Below are 18,492 nucleotides of genomic sequence, written 5' to 3'. Positions count from 1 at the left end.
GTTGCATGATGTGTAATACAAGCCCAGGCATTCAATGTGCCCAATGTCGAAGCACATACTACTGTTGCAGAGACTGCGAGAAGAGTGACTTCCCCTCACATAGCCTTCTCTGCAAGCAGTTCACTACTCAGCTCGATAGACCATCTCCAGAACACAAACGTGCCATATACTTCCCAGCTGATAAAGTCAAGCCATGTTTGATATGGATCCGATGTAGACGCCGACAAGGCGAAGATGGCATCGGATGGACACAGATTGATCTGCATCCCTACCTTGGAAATGATAAACCGTCCCAAGGCATAATGCGCATTGAACATAACCCAGTACGGTGTCGAAACCTGGGCTCTGGGTTTGCCGTCTTTGCCCCGTCCAAGGAAGGATACTGTATCTCCTTGATACATCGCGAGGCTTATTTAAACGAGGGGTCAACGACAAATAGAAGTATTTCAGCTTCTGTAAGAGTATCCTGCACCTCCACAACTCCACATGAATATCGCGGCCCAATGATCGCCTTGCAAGGGGTTCACCACGAGGATTATGCCGATATAACACTAGCGGACTTCCGCCATCTGATGGATTACTTGATAAGCTACGGAAACATGCATATCAGGGAAAACGTGCCGGACTTGATACACCGAGCTCCAACAACCGTTCGCGGCGTGAAAATTTGCTGCTACGGCGAAGAAAAATTTCATGGGTCAGAGCCCTTCGTTTCCGTCGACATCACCCGAGCAAACCGCATCTCCCTAGGCAGTGGATCCATCTCCTCAATATCTGTCTCGCTCGGTATGCCTTTACGGCTCTGGAAGAACCCGGACACCGAATTCTGCCATATCCCGCCAGGATTAGAGGAGGACATGATGGCAGACAGTAATCCTAATGTTGCGTTCTTGATGATGGAAACTGATGCTTCCAAAAAAGAATGGGGCTGGGCACCTCGGTACTGGAGAAGCGAGATAGGGAACGTCTGGGCTGTTCCTGAAGACGGACAGGATCTGGCTGCGAATGATGTCGCAATGATATGCCACTTTGCGAGGCGCAAACTACAAGGTATGTTTGAAGACGTGATGGAATCGGGCTCGAGCTTAGCGAGTAGACAGAGGGTTTCGGATTTCATTACTTGGAACAATATGGTTGCTCATTGGGAAGAGACTGGTGAGCACTAGCAATTTGGCTCACAGGATAATACTGGGCTCTACTGCAGTGTTTTAATTCAAGATTGAATGAATGATGCTTCAAATTGTGATTCAACGCTACAATTAAGGCAGAGTGTGAAGCTAATATTGATGCAGTCTAGTAGATTTCGGCTGTAGGTTTCAAAATTGTCGAAATATATATGTGGTATCACTGTTCAGGAGGCAAACTCTACATACGGCAGCTATTTTAGAAAAGAAAACGGGTGATTTCTTAAAAGAGAAGTTAAAAGAGAAAATTATCTACCCCCTGCCTTGGTACGGAGGAGTACAATTCCGGAAACGGCTCAAGGAACGAAGCGTGATTGGCTGAAGGGCGGTCTTTTTGATTTCTACTTTACTGTGGACACATGTTTTCATCCTTTCTTCTTCTTCACAAGGCGTACATCAGGTATCAAAACCAGTATGTCCAGCAAGGATTGCAGAAATATAACTCAGCTATGCGCGGTATCACTCTGCGGCTCAACTCGAATGGGAGAACTCAGTGATTTATTCACTGACACAGACCATGTCCACCCACCACCTTAGGCTCCCAAAAAAAAAAAAAAAAAAGGAGTATGATGGTAGGTTAGAGGTCGGAAGAGAAAAGGAGAGCAAAACGTCCGACATGTCGAGCTAGAGATAGGAGAAAAATGAAAGGGATCTAAGGCAGACAAGCACTGAAGAACCTCAGAAAACGTCATGTGACGCTTAAATATGTGTTCTACATCTTGAGAATGGCCCTAATGTAATCCCTATTACATCCACTTTGGGCAGCAACCAAAGTTGATGGCTGTTATGTATTCACGTATATATCCCCGTGCATCGTGCACAGATCCTTTCGTATATGAATCTCACACATAGGTGAGCTTCCAAGGTTAGACTTGGCCTTTCCCAGTAAATTAAAAACAATATTCAAGCCTTTGAACGTTTGGATAGGGCAGGATGGTAAACAAGTAGTTCATGATGAATCCATCGGATAGATCTCAATCGTCACCCTTTGCAAATCTTGTGAAAGTGGGTCATCATTTTTGTACGCCACCCGAAGATCCTCCTTAGTCTCCGAGATCTGAGGTTGCGCCAAAAATGAGGGTTCTGAGGGGCTTCGTGATTGATCGACGTAGCTGGCAGGTCAGACACCGGTAAATTCGAGGATCGAGAAGTAGATGAGGACCGGCTGTTACTCGATAACTCCAGAAAAGGTTTAAGACTCATGCCACCTCTGGGAGGCCGTGGTAGTGAAAACGCGCTGTCGTTGGGATGATTGAACAGCGCGTTTTCAACGGAATTCGTCGACTTCTGCGCGCGGGGTAGATCATTCCAACTCTTTTGCGCGGCGAGCTCGGTATAATCGAGGCTGAAGGTGTGATTTGATGCGAAGGATTCTGTTTTTCTTCCTCGATCGTAGTTCTGACAATCTAGCTGTCGAGCGGGACACTAAAATATGATGAGCATATGATTCTATTGCTGCTTTTTGTACCTTTTACCTGAAGTAAAATCCCTTCTTTGATTTGTCTAAGCTGGGAGGTTGAATCGCTTGGGCTAAGTGATCTGGATCTGGTAGACATGGCCATCTTTTTCGGATGATTTGAATGATAGACCACGTATCAAGCCTTGTATTGTAGCTGCAGGCTGAACTCATAACTTGACAAAAAGAGGGCTGCTGTCCCATTCTTAAGTGGTTACCTTCTAGAATATGGTTCAATTGACCGTAAGGGAAACCCTCAAATTCCGAGGGGACTTTTCTATCCCTCTTGGCTACGATCGACAGTAAAGGAGCCTGCGAATCCAATTGTGACGACGAAACCAATCTCACCGTTATTTCGATGTTAAATAAGTCGGCCTCAAAATCTTCACAAAGTGTACGTTGCATGCCGTAGACAGATTTATTGGCGATCCAATTCCGCAGATTAGTGTACCTTGCTCCTTTTTCTTGTTATGATCTGTGGCTAAGGCCATCTCGTGAGAAATGTCACACTATAGATTCAATTGACAGATAGCCACATTCCTTAACTTTGCGATATTAGTGGTCGGCAGGCAGAACCGGTATTGGTTCCCCTTGAGGGAAAATCTAAGCGCCCCACTTGGTGCAATGTCACTCAAACCTAATATTTGGTTTATAAATCCTAGTCCATTCAATAGGAAGCTGATTGGTCTGCACAGTCATAATGGAATGCAGCGTTGGAAATATCCAGGAATCGGAAACAAAGGAATCTGGACTTATGACAGTATGCGAGAAACAACGAGGTAGCAACTATCACTCTGCATCGGCCTCCAACTCTAACTTTGCGCCATGCGTAGAGAGCAAATCCATACAGACTACCCAAGCACGCTTCGAAGAATGATCTCTACTTGACATCATCTCCAACCATCCAGTAGCCTTTCCTATGTTCTTAAGTATACCCACAGCCTCGGGGGTACCGGTCTGAGCCCGAGTAAATAGTTCAACTAGGAGCACAACTGTTGATTGCATCACGTAATGGAGGACAATCCACCACGGGGGAAGGTCCTTGAGGTACGCCATGTCTGGTTTATCGGGAAGAATGTCAAGCATCAGACTCGCCATCTTGACGCACATGGTAGCCATATTTTCACACAGCGCAATGACGGGTTTCGTCCCGGATAGCTGGTCCGCTGGTGGGCGAAGGCATGACTGTGAGATGATCAACCTTGTGGAATAGAACTGGAACGCGAGTCCAATGCGCTGACGTAGGAATGGTTGGTCTTGGCGTAGTTCCTTGAATTGTAGCTCGGCTGGTAGTCGTGAGAGCCATCTGTCAGCATCGTCGTTGAGTGAGCATAGCGCAACTTCGATCCTGTGCCAAGGTTTCTGAGCAGCTGTTGGAGCATACAATGTGGTGATAGCTTCACGCATCAGAAGCGAAAGTTCGACTGTGTATAAAAAACAAAGTGAAGTGTTGGGTATCAGGACCTCTGCCGCCCCTTCTGCTTCCAGCTCTATTCCATGATTTGCTTCTGAAGGTGTGCTAACTGTGATGATGCTGTCCAGTGGAATTCTCGACCTATTCGGCAAGACAGAAGTGAATGCAGTGCTTCGGATCGTCTGATCCGTGATAAGTTTCATGACACGCTCATCACCAAAGTCCTCCTCGGGATATGGGACAGGTAGAGGTGTTGTGCAGAAGCTTAACCGTGTGCAGGGAGGACGTCCAGTCATTTCACATAGGACCATCTCGAGAATTAAAAGAGCCCACCATAATCGGTACCTGGTTTCTTTGGATAGTGGTGGGATACTTTCAGAATTATTACGCAGATTGATTCCCATTGTAATAGCCGATCTAATGGCAACGCCAATCATTCGCCATGATCTAAGATAAAGAACCAAATCCGTTAGATATGAAACTGGAAGCAAAGGTGTACGAGATTATTCACCGATTGATATGGCCAGCAGAGAGCATATAAAACGACATTAAGCCTTCAATTTGCACTTGCTGTAGATCTGGATGACTCAGCGCCACCTCTCTGTCCATGTTAAGCTGCCATGCCCTTGAGAAAAAGACCAGATGATCTTCGAACTCGACTGAAAGCTCACCATTTATGAGGAGCAAATGTCGTGCGGCAATGGCAAAAATCAAATTCAACACAGCCCGCCACCGGCTTCCAGGTCGCACGTTTGGGTTGGAATAGAATTTACGGTACTGCCCAATGAAAGCCAGCTTTCCAATAGCTGGGAATGTAGGGTGTATAATTTTGAAGTAATGATGTACAAGGAGATCAGCAGCAGCTTGAGAAGGCCACTTGGACAGATCAGCCTCTTCACCAACAGCAACATTAGTATCGTCCAAATAATAGTTCATATGAGAGATCGACTGGTCACAAGTAGGACTCGACAAGCCCTGATCAAGTTGACGTTTAAGTCGGTACAAGCATGCCATCTCCGACGGTTCGCCTATGAAACCCATCGACTGCAGTTTCGAATCCTGATTCAAGTCTTCCTGTGTACAGTCACAAGCACCAAGCGAAAAGATGGAGCCAAATGGGAGCTGTGGTGTCTTGATAATTTTTATTGGAGCCTGGGTCTTGTTAGTACAGACTAAGGCCTGAAAATGGTATGGATAGAGCCTCACAGGTGTCAGGGCTTGCTCGATGAGTTCCGCGGCTGCTGTATCCAATAGCGGATGGAGTTTTCGCAATAGGTCTTCGTACGTTTGCGCTCGGGTGTTCAAATCAGTTAATTGCCTGGGCACCGTCAGAGAAGCTATTCATTGTCGTGTGGAACGTACTTTATTATCCTCTCCCTCTTCCGATCACCATAGAAGCACTTAGCACCTGATTGCGCACATCGATTGCAAGTGGGTTGATGTCCACTACATTTTGCTTTCTGCTCGCGACAGTTTTCACATGCTCGACTGACTCGGCCATGGGCCTTGGCAATTCCTGGCGTTGAAGCTCGCGGAATCGGAACTTTGGCATTCAACGAGCGGCTACTCTTGGGATCATCGGGGATTGGAGTCGTGTTGGTGAAAGAGCCAAGCGGGAGCTGACTGTAGTCTAGCGTAGCGAATTCGGCGTCAAACGGTGCGGACTCATACTCAGAATACCCCAAGAGGTCCTCGATGAACGAGTGAGAAAAGTTGGAACTCATGGCTGACTGTCTGCTTTCGCATCATCGAATTGGAAATAGGATGGTGGGATATAAGAAATGGTTTTCTGGACAGCATTTAACCACTATTCAAGGATCTGCAAGACACTTAATGACAAAAGTACCCTCTTGTTTGCAAGGGATGAGTCGGTGTGGGCAGTTCCCGGGAAGCGTTTTGTAGACCCTCGCCCGCACTGTGGCGTGCGCTAGGTCGAGCCCGTGCGCACTTGTTAATCTTGAAAGTGTGAACTCTGCATGACATAAACAGGGCAGAATTTTCTGGTAGTTGGGATAGGAATATTGCTGAGAAATAAATCGAAAGACTTCCGATGCATGTAGGTACCCTGATCGCAAAGCAGGAGTGGACAGCAGAAGTTCCCAAGGCAAGTCGATGGGAATCTGTATTAGAAAGTTAGACCTGGCATTCATCGCCATGAACCATAGTCAAGGTATCCATGGCCGCTAAACTGTTTCAGGCTTCCTTTGCAGGTACTTTTGATACTCCATCGATGCACCTAGAATCTAAAATGCAGCATCGATTCCCTAAGACGGCAACCTGCCTTGTTTTCCGTCAGTCCCAGGCTGGATCTGATCACAAATTTCACTCGGTTCCTCTTGGCAGATACGTCTAAAGTGAAGATGAGGATCTGCTGGCTCAGCAAGGGGCATTGTTGGTGCAAAGTCGGTAAACTTGAAACCAAATGACTGCCTTGTTAAATTAGCTAATCGCCTTCCAAAAACCAGAGATTAGCAAAAGAAACCGACCTCAACATCTGTTTCGTAATGGCTCGTAGTCATAAGCTTACCTTCTGAGTTGTTCCTTTTCTGCCAATCACAGATCTCTTCATTACCCGCATGGGCTTATCAAAACGATGGTAGAGCTAAGCGTGCGACCAACTTTTCGCTGATCACCAGATTTCCAGCCGAGTACTTTGGTATCGAGATTGTGGGATTGTCATACTGCCATATTTCGCTTGATTCGTAGAGCCGCAACAGATGGATTGAACCGCTAGTGATGCTATTCATCTACCTTTTTTGCCGGCAAGTCGCTCGGCAATAATCACTGATATGCCTGGCGAAGAATGACTTGCTGTGAGGTCGAAGTTTCTTTGAAAACCGACAACGATATGACCCTGGCTGTTTGCACTTTTCATCGATATCAAGTTGTAGGACTCGATGGGCCCGTATGACGATATGCCTGAGTCTTTCCTGTCTCGTGTCGGCATTTTGGTCGACATAGCAGGAGTGAACATCAACACCCTATAGCTAATACTAGATCACATTTGGTGAGTGAGCGATGTGGATTTTGTAAGTTCTGTGAGCTTGGTGCATACTGGCAATTTGTGACCCCAGCCCATGTGCATGAGGCAAGATAAACATACCACGTACGCTGGCAAGTGCTGCCCATGGGAGGGCCAGTGCGAATTCCTGTCTTAGATAACAGGCCTTCGTGCTGTATATGGCGTTCTGCACCCGTGAAAGAACATTCGCAGAAACTGGGGCAAGTGAAAAAGACGAATTTGACGGGTTGATCCAGATCCCAAATACCTTACATCCCCCCTCGCGGAGAAGTTCTCCACATAGACACTAACTAGCCGCATCAAAAGGTTATGTGAGAAATAAAGAACTCAATATATGGTGAGCGGAAGGCTGAATAGCATGGTTGATTGAGTCCGATTCTGATCTTATTCTTTTCGCCTTCCTTCTCGTCGCCCACATGTGCACAGTTTTGACAGACGTAAAGTTGCATCTATTCACCGCCTGTCCACTGTCTTTCATTCATTTCGGGCCCCTTGATCCGCAAGGCAACCTATTCAAGATCAGATTGGCAGGGAAAGTGAATCACCCCAAGGTGGAGCTGTAGGATTGGCTGGTTCATGGTCGCGAAGAGTGACACGAGGTTATCATATATTCGGACATATATGCTTTCAAAATTATATACATGACCGTAACTTTCTTTTCTTTACCACAAAACTCCATTGGGTATCATTCGTTATAGAGTAGGTACCTCTGCTTTCAAATCCATGAGACAGGAGGCGCCGTAAAGGTTTTATCTGCCCGGCTGGATATTCAAATCGAGGATGTAGGACCGCTCCATCTAGCTAGTGCCATCCTGATATAAGACCCGTTTCATAAGTCGTACTTGGTCGAAGCTTTCTTCGTAGCTTTTTAAGGCATTGCACATATCGCTCCGATATTTCTTCTCAGGTAGATGAAAGATAGACTCCTCAAGACCTTTGGAAGCGGGTTGTTTTGTGGTGCACGAAGAATATTTGATAGACTCAAAAGGATCGATTTCATCTCCACTATATGGAGATGGAGGCTGGGATGTGTCTGAAAAGTCATCCCATTGGGAGGATTCGTTTGGTGTATTTATTGATAAGACTTCACCCCAGAAAATTGATATCTCGGACCAAGTGGGGATGCGAAAGGATTGCATTTGGTGTCCGATATGGAGTAGCTATAGATCACAAATTTCTGTAAAAGAATGCCTTTTCTCTTCCCTTTAATATACGGTGCTTGAAGGCGTGCTCTAGGATAAACTCTCGGCTCAAGGATGGAACGGATTTCAATATACTTTCCAAATCATTAGGTCTCGGAGAAAATACTGTCATTAGGAGTGAAGACTGATTGGTCAGCTCGGGATGTGGCTGGCGTTTCTTTGGAAATTGCCGCTTCTTCAACGACTAAAACGGTTGTGAGAACAGTGTATGACTTCACGAGGTACGAAGACTATAAGGATAGGTTATGGCTAGCTTTCAGGCTTTCCATTTACTGGTTCTAGTCTCGGTCGTACCTAATTTGTGGAATCTTTCGGCCGACTGGAGCGCATCTCGTAAATTTTGACATGAGACACGGTTACTTGACCAGGGCCCGGTGATAGTTTCAAAATATGCCACATGAGTTTCAATAGAGGCGTACTATGTAGTTCTGAGTGCGAGTAATAGGATATAACCGCTCTCGAGAGCATGTGTTGATATTGCAGAGCAGTGGGTCGGCGGGAAACTCGAACTGGAAGATGCAAGAGATTACTTGGGTCATTGACGGCATCGATACTGCATTGCTCTTTGACACTATATTTTGGTCGATGACCCAAAATGGACAAGCTATGGCATATCCAAGGGGATTTCTGGCGGATCCGACAGGCTGGGATAGGCAGGGGTCTAGGCCGGCTCTATCAAGCTCCGGAATGGTGGTAATTTCAGATGATTCGATGGCTCGAGTCGGGATTTCGCTGCCTTGGACTTTTGACATGAGTTTCCAGTACCACGTCACGTCTCCTTTTTGTCATGAATTTGTCACCGTATTTCATTGGCTGAAACGAATCCTGTTTCTTTCCATACTTGTTTTACTTTTTGTTATCGCTATGTACTGTGGGGTTATTAGAGACTTCAAAAGGTAAGGTGTTATTGATTGCTTCCATTCTGTTTCTTCAGATCTTTTTTAGCTTCCGTTGCTTCTAAATCAGGGAAATGGTCAATGTGACCTTGAATGCAGTTGCCCAGCAAGAGCAGCGTCACCACATGTCTGCGGTTGCAGATGTAATGCGAGCGGGGCCAGATACGAGATGCGGAAGTCTTCCGATTGGCGTACGCGCATTCCCATCAATCAAGTCTTTCTTGCAACCCATGGTTCACCGCCGGTCATTTCAATTTCTCCGCGGAACTATCTTTGTTCCGTGATTGTAGGTACGCCGTATGTCTCTTCCTGGAGCATGTCAGACAACTGAGCAAGTTCTAAACAACCCTGTGCCGCTGGATGCCTATATCAATCTGGGGTCTGAATTGTATGAGCCTACAAGTACCCTGAGCCACATCCAATCATACAACGGGTAAGTTACCTAATCATGCATTGTAGCACTGGAGCAATAGGCCCTTGTAACCGGAATTCTTCGTCTTCGACGAAAAGAAAGTGAAATCGAATAAATAATTCAAAATGGAAAGACTCGAAAGCTACGTTTGCTGATGCTTACATAGCGCTCTACTCGCTGTATTAACTATCTTCATGGCCGCTCAATTCAGGCCGCATTCAGGCATCAAATATCAGGTAATCCTCAATCGCGCTGCAGCTTATCATACTTGACATACATAGAAGTACATGGAAATTACAGCTTTACATCTAGACAACGGTGTTATGCAAATGTTGTTCCTTCTTAATTCATGCTTTCGACTTGACATCTAGCTATATCAGGCAAGCTTTGCACAATTTACACCTTACTATCACTTGAGATATTTTTTATCGATCCTCACGAAGCCATTGGAGATCTCAAAATACGAACTTTCTGGAATATATCACCAGAGGCATAGATGATCATGAAAGGATGTTAAGGAAGCCCCCAGGGTTAGAGGCGTAAAATATTCTATGAAGTTAACAATCTGTGGGCTTTTGATGACAAAACTTGTTGTGATACCCGGGTGAGAAGAGTGTAATTCATCAAGTTTACGATGGCTCACCGTTTTAACGAGCACCACTAGAACCAAAATAATAAGTGGGCGCCTACCTGGAAATACAATCGCCTTGAAAACAGCTTTGAAGACATCCGTATCTAAACACCGTTGCTCAGAATCACGAAGATTAACAGAGCTCGAGCACTAGTAAGTGATATCATCATACAAGTGTCAACTTTTTTATCCATTCTCAGTCGACCGATACACCATCGTGCATGATCAACTCTCTTGTTGAGACGATTAAACCTTTTTTCTTCTTCGGGTAAGGCTTGTAGACTAGGCAAACCGATTAAAATACGCTTGAAGATTTCGAATAAGAAGCATTATATGAAGCCGAGTATGTTTCGATCGCTGGATTGGCACATGTCAGATCTGAAATACTTGAAACAGAACAGAAAAACGAGAGATTGTTTCCTGGACAGCGAAGTTTGAGCATCTCCTTACCTGCGCTGCCTAGCACCTAAAATGTTGCATGAGACATGGTCTTGCCAGGCGACCCTCGCTTCAGCACAAATGGCTAGAACTGTCCAGAAAAAGACCGAAATTTTAGATTATCTCATTCCAGTTCACCGCTTGGCCTAGAATGCAATCAGATCTTGCATGAGCAGTGAAGAGATGGTCTCAATCTTCAATCCTTTTAGTCAATCTGTTGGGGAAAATCTGGTCACTAGCAATGCCCGTACCGACCAAAAGTTATAGATATTGTAACAAAATGGAAGCGACACACGATGCTAAATGTCTCGGTACCAGTTATGTATGGTCCTGTATCCTCATGTTTTGCTAAAGTAACTGTGGTTGCCAGTGTCTGATTGCCGTGGTAGCTCTAAAATTAGATCAGCCACATTGTTGACAGTTGCAACGCATTAAATTGAAAAAGAATTTCATATCCAGTTCCTATAATTTCGTTTCCCTATCATGCGGAAATTCGCACAAGGTACCAAACTAAAAAAAGCCGATAGTTAATAAGTATTGACTTGATAATCTGGGGATCATTTGGAAGTCCGATCTATCGTATTTCGCCATCCTGCGCATGGTTGCGCATCCCTCAGGCTTCTATTTTTACAAACAGGAGGTTGCTTCGTACATTATGAGGAGTTTGCGTGTGCGTGCCAACCCACGCTATCCATCGCGATACAGATTGCCACCCGGACCTATTTACCTTCAAGAACCGATCCCCCGAGTTGCCTTAAATATAAAGAATTCAAACGGACACGGACACGAAAGATCGGCACGGGGTAGAGGGGGGGGTTTTGGCGTAAGCCCCGCGAGCTCCAAAGACGCGCATATTGGCCGGGCATGGTAGAGATGGGGGCTGTAGGATTAAAGAGTTTTGGCGTAAGCCCCGCGAGCTCCAAAGACGCGCATATTGACCGGGCATGGTAGAGATGGGGGCTGTAGGATTAAAGCGTCATGATATTGTCATTAAAAAATAAGCCCAATCTTTTGTTGTGGCTTTTGGGGGGAAAGGGTTTCCCTGAGAAACAAGACATAATCCGATGTTTTCGCTTACAGTTTGCGATTTTGCCGATGACTTTCTCAACAATATTTTTCTTACAGGCAAATTTGGTTGGCATATATCTGGCGCAGAGGGTAGATAGAAGTATTTCAGAAGAGTGGTTCTAAATCTCTGTTGACCTTAAATAGCACAACGCTGGGCCGCAAGGAAACTAACGCCCATAATTCCCTCACCTAGAAGTATCTCTGTTGTTTCTTTCTTCAGTACGCAATCCGATACGCCTCGCTGAAAAGACGTTTGATTCTCCTAATCGGCATAAGCTGGCATAAAGCACGCCTCACTCGCCCAGGTTAGGGCACTAAGTTCATATAAGTTATGGATTATCGCTAGAAGATAAAATGTACTGCTTCAATATCCGGTTTTGTCAATGCAGAGGAACGTATACCCATAAAGTAAAATCCAGTGATTGTTTTATAACGGAAGACAGTGAGAAATCATGCGCCATGTGTTGCTAACTGTATCAAAATGGTTCCGGAAGACTTCCAAGACCTGATTTGGCCTGTATATAGTATTTTCTCCCTCTGCCCCTTCAAAATACTCTTGCTGAGGTCTGAAGACGTTATGATAACATATGCGAGCCTCTTCGGGAATTTGTGTGGAATTTTCACCGGTGGACTCATGCTCAAACGCGGTGGTGGGTGAAGAAAGGTCTGAAATAAAGCTCTGGGGAGATGGATAGCAGACTTGTGGATCATGCGCAAGCGCGATAGAACGACTGTAATCCTCTTCCAATTCCATGCATTTCTGCGCCACGAAAGCTACAGGTGTACACGTGAAAAACGCTTGGATCGGCGGTGTTTGACGAAGTAATTTCAAAGCCTTCCGTCGCAGGCGTGAATGTCGGCACTTGATTGCAGTCAAGAATAATGGAAGACCCAGGCCCATCTCGAATGTGAATGGTGCTTGGAAACAGCCTGGACCCCCTGAAGCTGCAAGGGCTAGGCTGGCATTCTCGACAATTATCGCGAATTCAGCCATGTAAGAATCATAGACCAATTCCTGTTGCGACAAACATGTAGAAATGTATATTGATGTAGCTGAATAGTATGCTAAGAGGACTGGTTCGGCCCGGGTGTGATTTTGGCAGAAATTTGTGTAAGCATGGAGCCAATGGTCTAGTTGCATTCGAAGTGATTGCTGCTTGGCAGTCATTTCTGCCCCTGGAACCAAATTCCTAATGGCTGCTCTGCGATATGGCACTGCCTCTCGCTCAAGGAGTGTAGCTTGCGCAAATAGAACAGAGATCGCAGTTCTTGCCGCGTCAAGAGATGTGAATGTGCTGTTCAAGTCATAATTGGCATAGGCGAAAATTCTGCTAACTTGGACTGTTGATACAGTCAAGGAGATAGAGCCCAACCGTATAAATAGAGGTATGATAGTTTTCTCTAAAAGTAGGGCCTGATGGGGAGGAAGCGTCCCAGTGGCAACTTGATGGCGCAAGATCAGAATCAAACTCACGCCTTGCTCGTAAAGTTGGAGTGCTTCCACCACACGGCCTTGAATGGCCTCTATACAGATGAATAGCACACAGCTAATCAGTGCGACATATGAATCCGCTCTCCCGCGCACAATCTGAGAGTGGATGCTGGATATGGCGCGGGAGTACCAAGTCAAGGCTTCTCGTTGGATTTGACTAAGACCCCGCTTCTTTACTTGTTGAAGCTTCAGGAGCGGGAAATCGAGGCACTGGTCAGGGTATTCATACAAGACACTGATTGATATGATGGCATCCCATACAGCTGGCTCGGTGCGGCATATTTGTGGTGCCACTTTTGTCCAGAAATCGACATTCATCCCGGCAGCGAGTCCTTTTGACGCATGCTGGACAAAATACTCAAAGGCACGGCGCTCATGACATGTGCTATTCGGTGATACTAACAAATTGTAGCTAGGAGACGCTAGATGAAGGGCGAGATGTGCAGGGGAAGATCCTTTAGCACCTGCGTATTCACATTTGCGCCCAGTGCTGGAGCAGCGAAGACATATTGGCTTCTCCTCGCCGCATTTGACTCTTCGAATTCTTGTGGCTAATTAGCGTTAGCCTGGAGTGAGGTTAAATCGGTACCTACTTGCAAGTTTTGCAGCCAGATCGAGATTTGATACCACCGACGCGGCTTTTAATCGAAGAATCACAGCCCATGCTATTGTAGCCTCCAGCATCAACACAAAATCAAGGCCCGACCGATGCTTACGTGATGGGGCAATTGAGTTGGAACAAGAGAAGATAAAGCACGTAGACCGGAGGATCTGTATTTCCGAATCAAAAGTCGATAATCTATTATGTAATCAGGTTTCCCCATGTTGGGCCGGCCCAGTCCCCGGAACACAGCACCACTCGGAGGCGTTGACCCACATACTGTACCACCATCTGCACGGACGACATATTGACCATCTTGAACAAGATCGGGTTGTTGGTCAAGGCTACCCCGATCGCCGGAGCCTTAATGGAAGGAGACGCTCATCAGCAAGATCAATACCCATTAATAACCAGCTCGACCCACCAAGTACAATCGCTGCATCCATAATTGTTGAGCAGACCGCAGCGCAGCCTACATGTCAAAGCGCGCGCGCTGAATCTTTTTTGGAGATGGCATAGATGAAAACTGTTCTTCAGCCTTCCTTCACCCGTGCATACATTCGTTCGGCCTCATCCATCTTGCCTTGCCTGTGATACAAATCTCCCAGAGTTTTGGCGATGCCAAGTATCAACGTTTGGTTGGGTGGCTGTTCCCTCTCATACCCGGCCAGCTCCAGTGCATACATTTTCTCGGCATCATCCAACTTATTTTGGGCTTCACAAAGGACTCCAAGATAGTTGACGATTTGCAGCGTCGAAGCGTGATTTTCACCCCAAATCTTCTGATACCCAACCATCACCCGTGCATACATAAGCTCAGCGTCGACCAATCTTTGCTGTCCAATATAAACGCTCCCGAGGTTTTTGATAACGTTGAGCGTTGTGATATCGTCTGGTCCAAGATTTTTCTCGTATCCAGCTTGCGCTTGTAAATACAAAGGCTCGGCTTTCTTCCATTTGCGCTGACCAAAATATAGATTTCCAAGACGCTTGATTGCGTCGAGGGTCAAGCTATGTTCTAGTCCCAGTTCCTCCTCATGCCCAGCTACCGCCCGTTTGTACATTTCTTCAGCCTTGTCAAACTTTCCTTGATCGCAATATAACGCTCCGAGGTTATGAACAGTGCGAAGTATTGATTTATGGTTTTTGTTCGGTGTCAGCGCTATCTCATACCCAGTCAGCGCCCGTGTGTACATCTGCTCACATGCCTCCAGTTCTCGCTTAGCGCGATAGAGATTCCCGAGATTGTTGACGGTGTTGAGAGTCAATATGTTATTGGGTCCTAGTACGCTCTCCCTTCCAGCTAGAGCATATCTGTACAGCTCTTCTGCTTCGTTCAATTTTCTTTGAGCAAGGTAAAGACCTCCGAGATTGTTGGCTGTGCCAAGGGCTGCAGTATGTTGGGGTTTCGGCCCGAAGTGTCTCGTGTACCCAGCTAGTGCCTGTTTGTAACTTTTCTCGGCTTCATCTGGTTTACCCTGGTCGTCATATAGGAGCCCGAGATTACCAATGGCGTCAAGGGTTGACAAGTGGCTAGGTCCTAGCACTTCCTCATACCCAATGCGTGCCCGCCTCCATATCGGCTCGGCTTCGTCCAGCCTACCTTGGTCAAGATAAAGACCCCCAAGGTTTTTCAAGGTGTCTAGGGTTAAGATGTGATCTGGTCCAAGCGCCTTTTCATACCCAGCCCGCGCACGTTGATACATCTTCTCGGCCTCATTTGGCCTGCCTTGATCACGATATAACTCCCCAAGATTGTTCATGACACGGAAAATTGGGATTTTGTTTATTCTTGGTGGCCCAAGATTATTAGCGTTGCCGAAGGTTGAAGTGTGATCCGGTCTGAGAACTTTCTCATATCCACCTATGGCCTCTCTATACATCTTTTCGGCCTCATTCAGCCTACCTTGAGCACGATATAAATTTCCCAGATTGTTGGCAATATCAAAGGCTAGAATTTCGCTGTGCTCCGGCCCTTTCTCGCACTGATTTCGGGCTTGAAGATAAGTCTGCTCGGATTTTTTCAGCTTGCCTTGATTGTGATATAAAGCCCCGAGATTGATGACAGCGCTGAGGGTTGATGGATGGGCTGGTCCCAGGCATTTCTCGTACCCAGCTCGCGCTTGTAAATGCATCTGCTCAGCCTCGTCCAGCTTTCCCTGTGCAAGATACAGAAGTCCGAAGTTGTTGAGTGTGTCAAGCGTTAAGATATGGTCTGGTCCTAAAGCCACCTGGCACCCAGTCTGTAATTGGATAAACATCTGCTCTGCTGCAGAGAGTTGAATGTGCTCTCTCAGGAGGTTTGCAACACGTGAGACCTGTTCGAGTTGACTGAGGCTATAATGATGGATCACGTCATTTTTGATGAAGCGTTGTTGCACCTTCACTAATCGCGTCGCGTGACTAGCCGAGCGAGCATAGGTAGTATGGCCATGAAAGGCTATATCAACCCCCCTGATCGTTGCATCAACGCAGCTAACAGCAAACCAATAATACTGAAGATCAATATTTTTGTTGAGCACGGCGAGCGTCCAGTCATGCACACAGCTATGCATGATCCATGACTTTGATTCCAAGTCGACTTCCAGAAAGTAATTATCAGTCAAAGATATCATGACTCTCTCAAAAGACACGCCATCTGCAACCAAGCCGCGGATCCACTCTGGAGACGATTCTCTCAAGCCACCTTGGAAAAGCTGATACCAAATTCCCTGGTTGTGAAAGTAGGCCAATAATTTCAACATTTCTGCCGCTTCATTGTCTTCTATTTTGAGATGAGCAAATGAAAGATCCCAGGTCGTATATAATGTACGCTCACAGTAATCCTGGAGCTTGGTAGAGACTTTTGGGGTGATATCCCAGCGCTTCTCGTATTCTTGCAAGTATTTCTCAAAGCTAAAAGTACTTCGATGAAGATATGTCCCGGCTGTGGCCAAGGCAAGAGGTAGACCCCCGAGGCGCTCTACGAGACGCTTTGCAAATGGATCTATTAGAACAAATTATTGTTAGTTATTCTATCAAATGTTTATTTCATTGCCTTAAAATTAGGCTTCAGGGAAGGCAATCCACGTACCAGATTGCACTGTTGATCTTTTTGATCGGTTTTGGAGAATTGCAAGGCTGTCCTGTATTCTCTGTAGTGGCTTGATCTCAAGAGTATGATTACTCCTCGTAACAAGGTCTGGCCTTCGAGTAGTGACTATGACTGTACCATGAGAAGCAAGCGGATAATAGTCATTGAGATCGAACTGTCCATCAAAGTCGTCATCATAGTTATCAAAGATCATAAGCCAGCTTGTATTCTTCGTATCAGATAGCCAATTATGCACACGTTGAATCGTCTCATTGCTATTAGAGACCTTTTCAAGATTCTGAAGTTTGAAGATGTTGCTGGCGATCTCCCTGAAATTGCTGTTTAGTATGGCTTCGTTCGCTGCATTCAGCCAGAACACCGACCCATAAGAGTCAGAGTTTGACATTGCGTAAGTGATAGCAAGTTGTGTTTTGCCAATACCACCCATTCCACCAAGGACTAGGCATGGCTGATGTGGGTTGTTCTTAAAATATTCTGCCATTTCACTAAGCTCGGAGCCGCGACCGACAAATAGTCCTGGGGCATTTGACGGTGCTTTCCGGAGAAGGAGACCAACAGGCTCTCGAAAGCTGAAGTCGTCCTGCTTTACAGAGACTACCAAAAGGTTAGCCAAGGCTCCTTAATTGCATCAAATGAGATCAATTATTATCAGCTCAAGTAGCCATTATAGCGCACAAATACACAGAATGAAGAGCCAAGGCCATCTCATTGCTAATTTAGCATGCAAATGTCAGTATCCCTAGTCCTTACCGATATGCTGGGTCTCAGCAATATACATATTCCCAGAACCAGTATGGATCTGCTGTTTTCCACTCCCGTTGTTGTTGCAGTTTATCTGTGTTCCTGCACCGCTATTGACAATTTGCGCCGAAGATGGAAGAGACTCTATTTCTCTGATAACCTCGTCGAGGTCAGTATTCTGACGTTGATCGGCAGACATGACCGCATGGTGGTTGACAACGAACTGAACATCCTCAGTGATTGCTTTCATGAGCTGCTCAACCTCTGTACCTTTACCGAGTCTTCGGAGGGCCGTGGAATATCGCTTGTGAAGAGTATCGCTTGGCCCAGGTATGACTTTCTCAAAAATCTCTTCAAGGTTTTTTGCTTTCGTTTGACAGGCATAAATCAAGTTGTCCAATTCTTCACACACATTTTCAGGCACCGAGTTGATTTTCAGTTTGAGTTTGGCTTCGCATGTCTCGAGGGTATGCCGAATGACTGGGAGCCGATACCCAACCACTTCGAACGTCTTGGGTAAATTGATGTCGCGTTGGACATTGTCATAGAGCTTTTTGGAGGCATCCAAGATGGAAATGATAGCAGAAATACCGCCTATAACCTCCAGTCCCGACATTTTCAAAAGATTCAATTGTCAAAATTGTAGCAGGAAGATGTTAAAATGAGATGTTAGACTTAGAGCCTGGGAGCGGGTTTTTGTTCACGGTCACTTAAATATTTTTGTGACCCAGCGAGCGCCACAGACGGGACCTTATACGAGGCTTACTCCGTAGAAGGAGGGGAGATGTCAGACTCATTCTCATGGTAAATTTGTGACTGTGGGCAGAACTGGGCGATTGGA

At 46.0% G+C, this 18,492-nt stretch overlaps 5 protein-coding genes across 5 annotated transcripts; 1 reads left to right on the top strand and 4 right to left on the bottom strand.

Annotated features, from left to right (window-relative positions):
• Window positions 1–95: 95 nt before the first annotated feature.
• On the bottom strand, window positions 96–401 carry N7484_007802 (uncharacterized protein; the record flags this gene model as incomplete). The annotated part of the gene is made up of 1 exon (XM_057118189.1): window positions 96–401. One exon carries the CDS (start codon window positions 399–401, stop codon window positions 96–98), a length of 306 nt encoding a protein of 101 aa, XP_056971224.1.
• Window positions 402–503: 102 nt separating this feature from the next.
• Window positions 504–1,166, top strand: N7484_007801 (uncharacterized protein; the record flags this gene model as incomplete). The annotated part of the gene is made up of 1 exon (XM_057118188.1): window positions 504–1,166. One exon carries the CDS (start codon window positions 504–506, stop codon window positions 1,164–1,166), a length of 663 nt encoding a protein of 220 aa, XP_056971223.1.
• A 2,263-nt stretch (window positions 1,167–3,429) lies between these two features.
• N7484_007800 (uncharacterized protein) lies at window positions 3,430–5,778 on the bottom strand (the record flags this gene model as incomplete). Its single annotated transcript, XM_057118187.1, has 4 exons — window positions 3,430–4,501; window positions 4,566–5,206; window positions 5,261–5,372; window positions 5,417–5,778. The coding sequence occupies 4 exons, from the start codon at window positions 5,776–5,778 to the stop codon at window positions 3,430–3,432; spliced, it is 2,187 nt and encodes a 728-aa protein (XP_056971222.1).
• Window positions 5,779–12,150: 6,372 nt separating this feature from the next.
• Window positions 12,151–13,899, bottom strand: N7484_007799 (Zn(II)2Cys6 transcription factor domain-containing protein; the record flags this gene model as incomplete). The annotated part of the gene is made up of 2 exons (XM_057118186.1): window positions 12,151–13,766; window positions 13,809–13,899. The coding sequence occupies 2 exons, from the start codon at window positions 13,897–13,899 to the stop codon at window positions 12,151–12,153; spliced, it is 1,707 nt and encodes a 568-aa protein (XP_056971221.1).
• A 450-nt stretch (window positions 13,900–14,349) lies between these two features.
• Window positions 14,350–18,267, bottom strand: N7484_007798 (uncharacterized protein; the record flags this gene model as incomplete). Its single annotated transcript, XM_057118185.1, has 3 exons — window positions 14,350–16,802; window positions 16,890–17,504; window positions 17,661–18,267. 3 exons carry the CDS (start codon window positions 18,265–18,267, stop codon window positions 14,350–14,352), a joined length of 3,675 nt encoding a protein of 1,224 aa, XP_056971220.1.
• Window positions 18,268–18,492: the final 225 nt, after the last annotated feature.

This window comes from Penicillium longicatenatum (genome assembly GCF_028827895.1).
Source record: "Penicillium longicatenatum strain IBT 33135 chromosome Unknown contig_4_segment0_segment0, whole genome shotgun sequence".
Taxonomy (NCBI): Eukaryota; Fungi; Ascomycota; class Eurotiomycetes; order Eurotiales; family Aspergillaceae; genus Penicillium; species Penicillium longicatenatum.
Note: the sequence above shows the minus strand (reverse complement) of the source record. Positions and strands in the feature narration are given on the sequence as shown.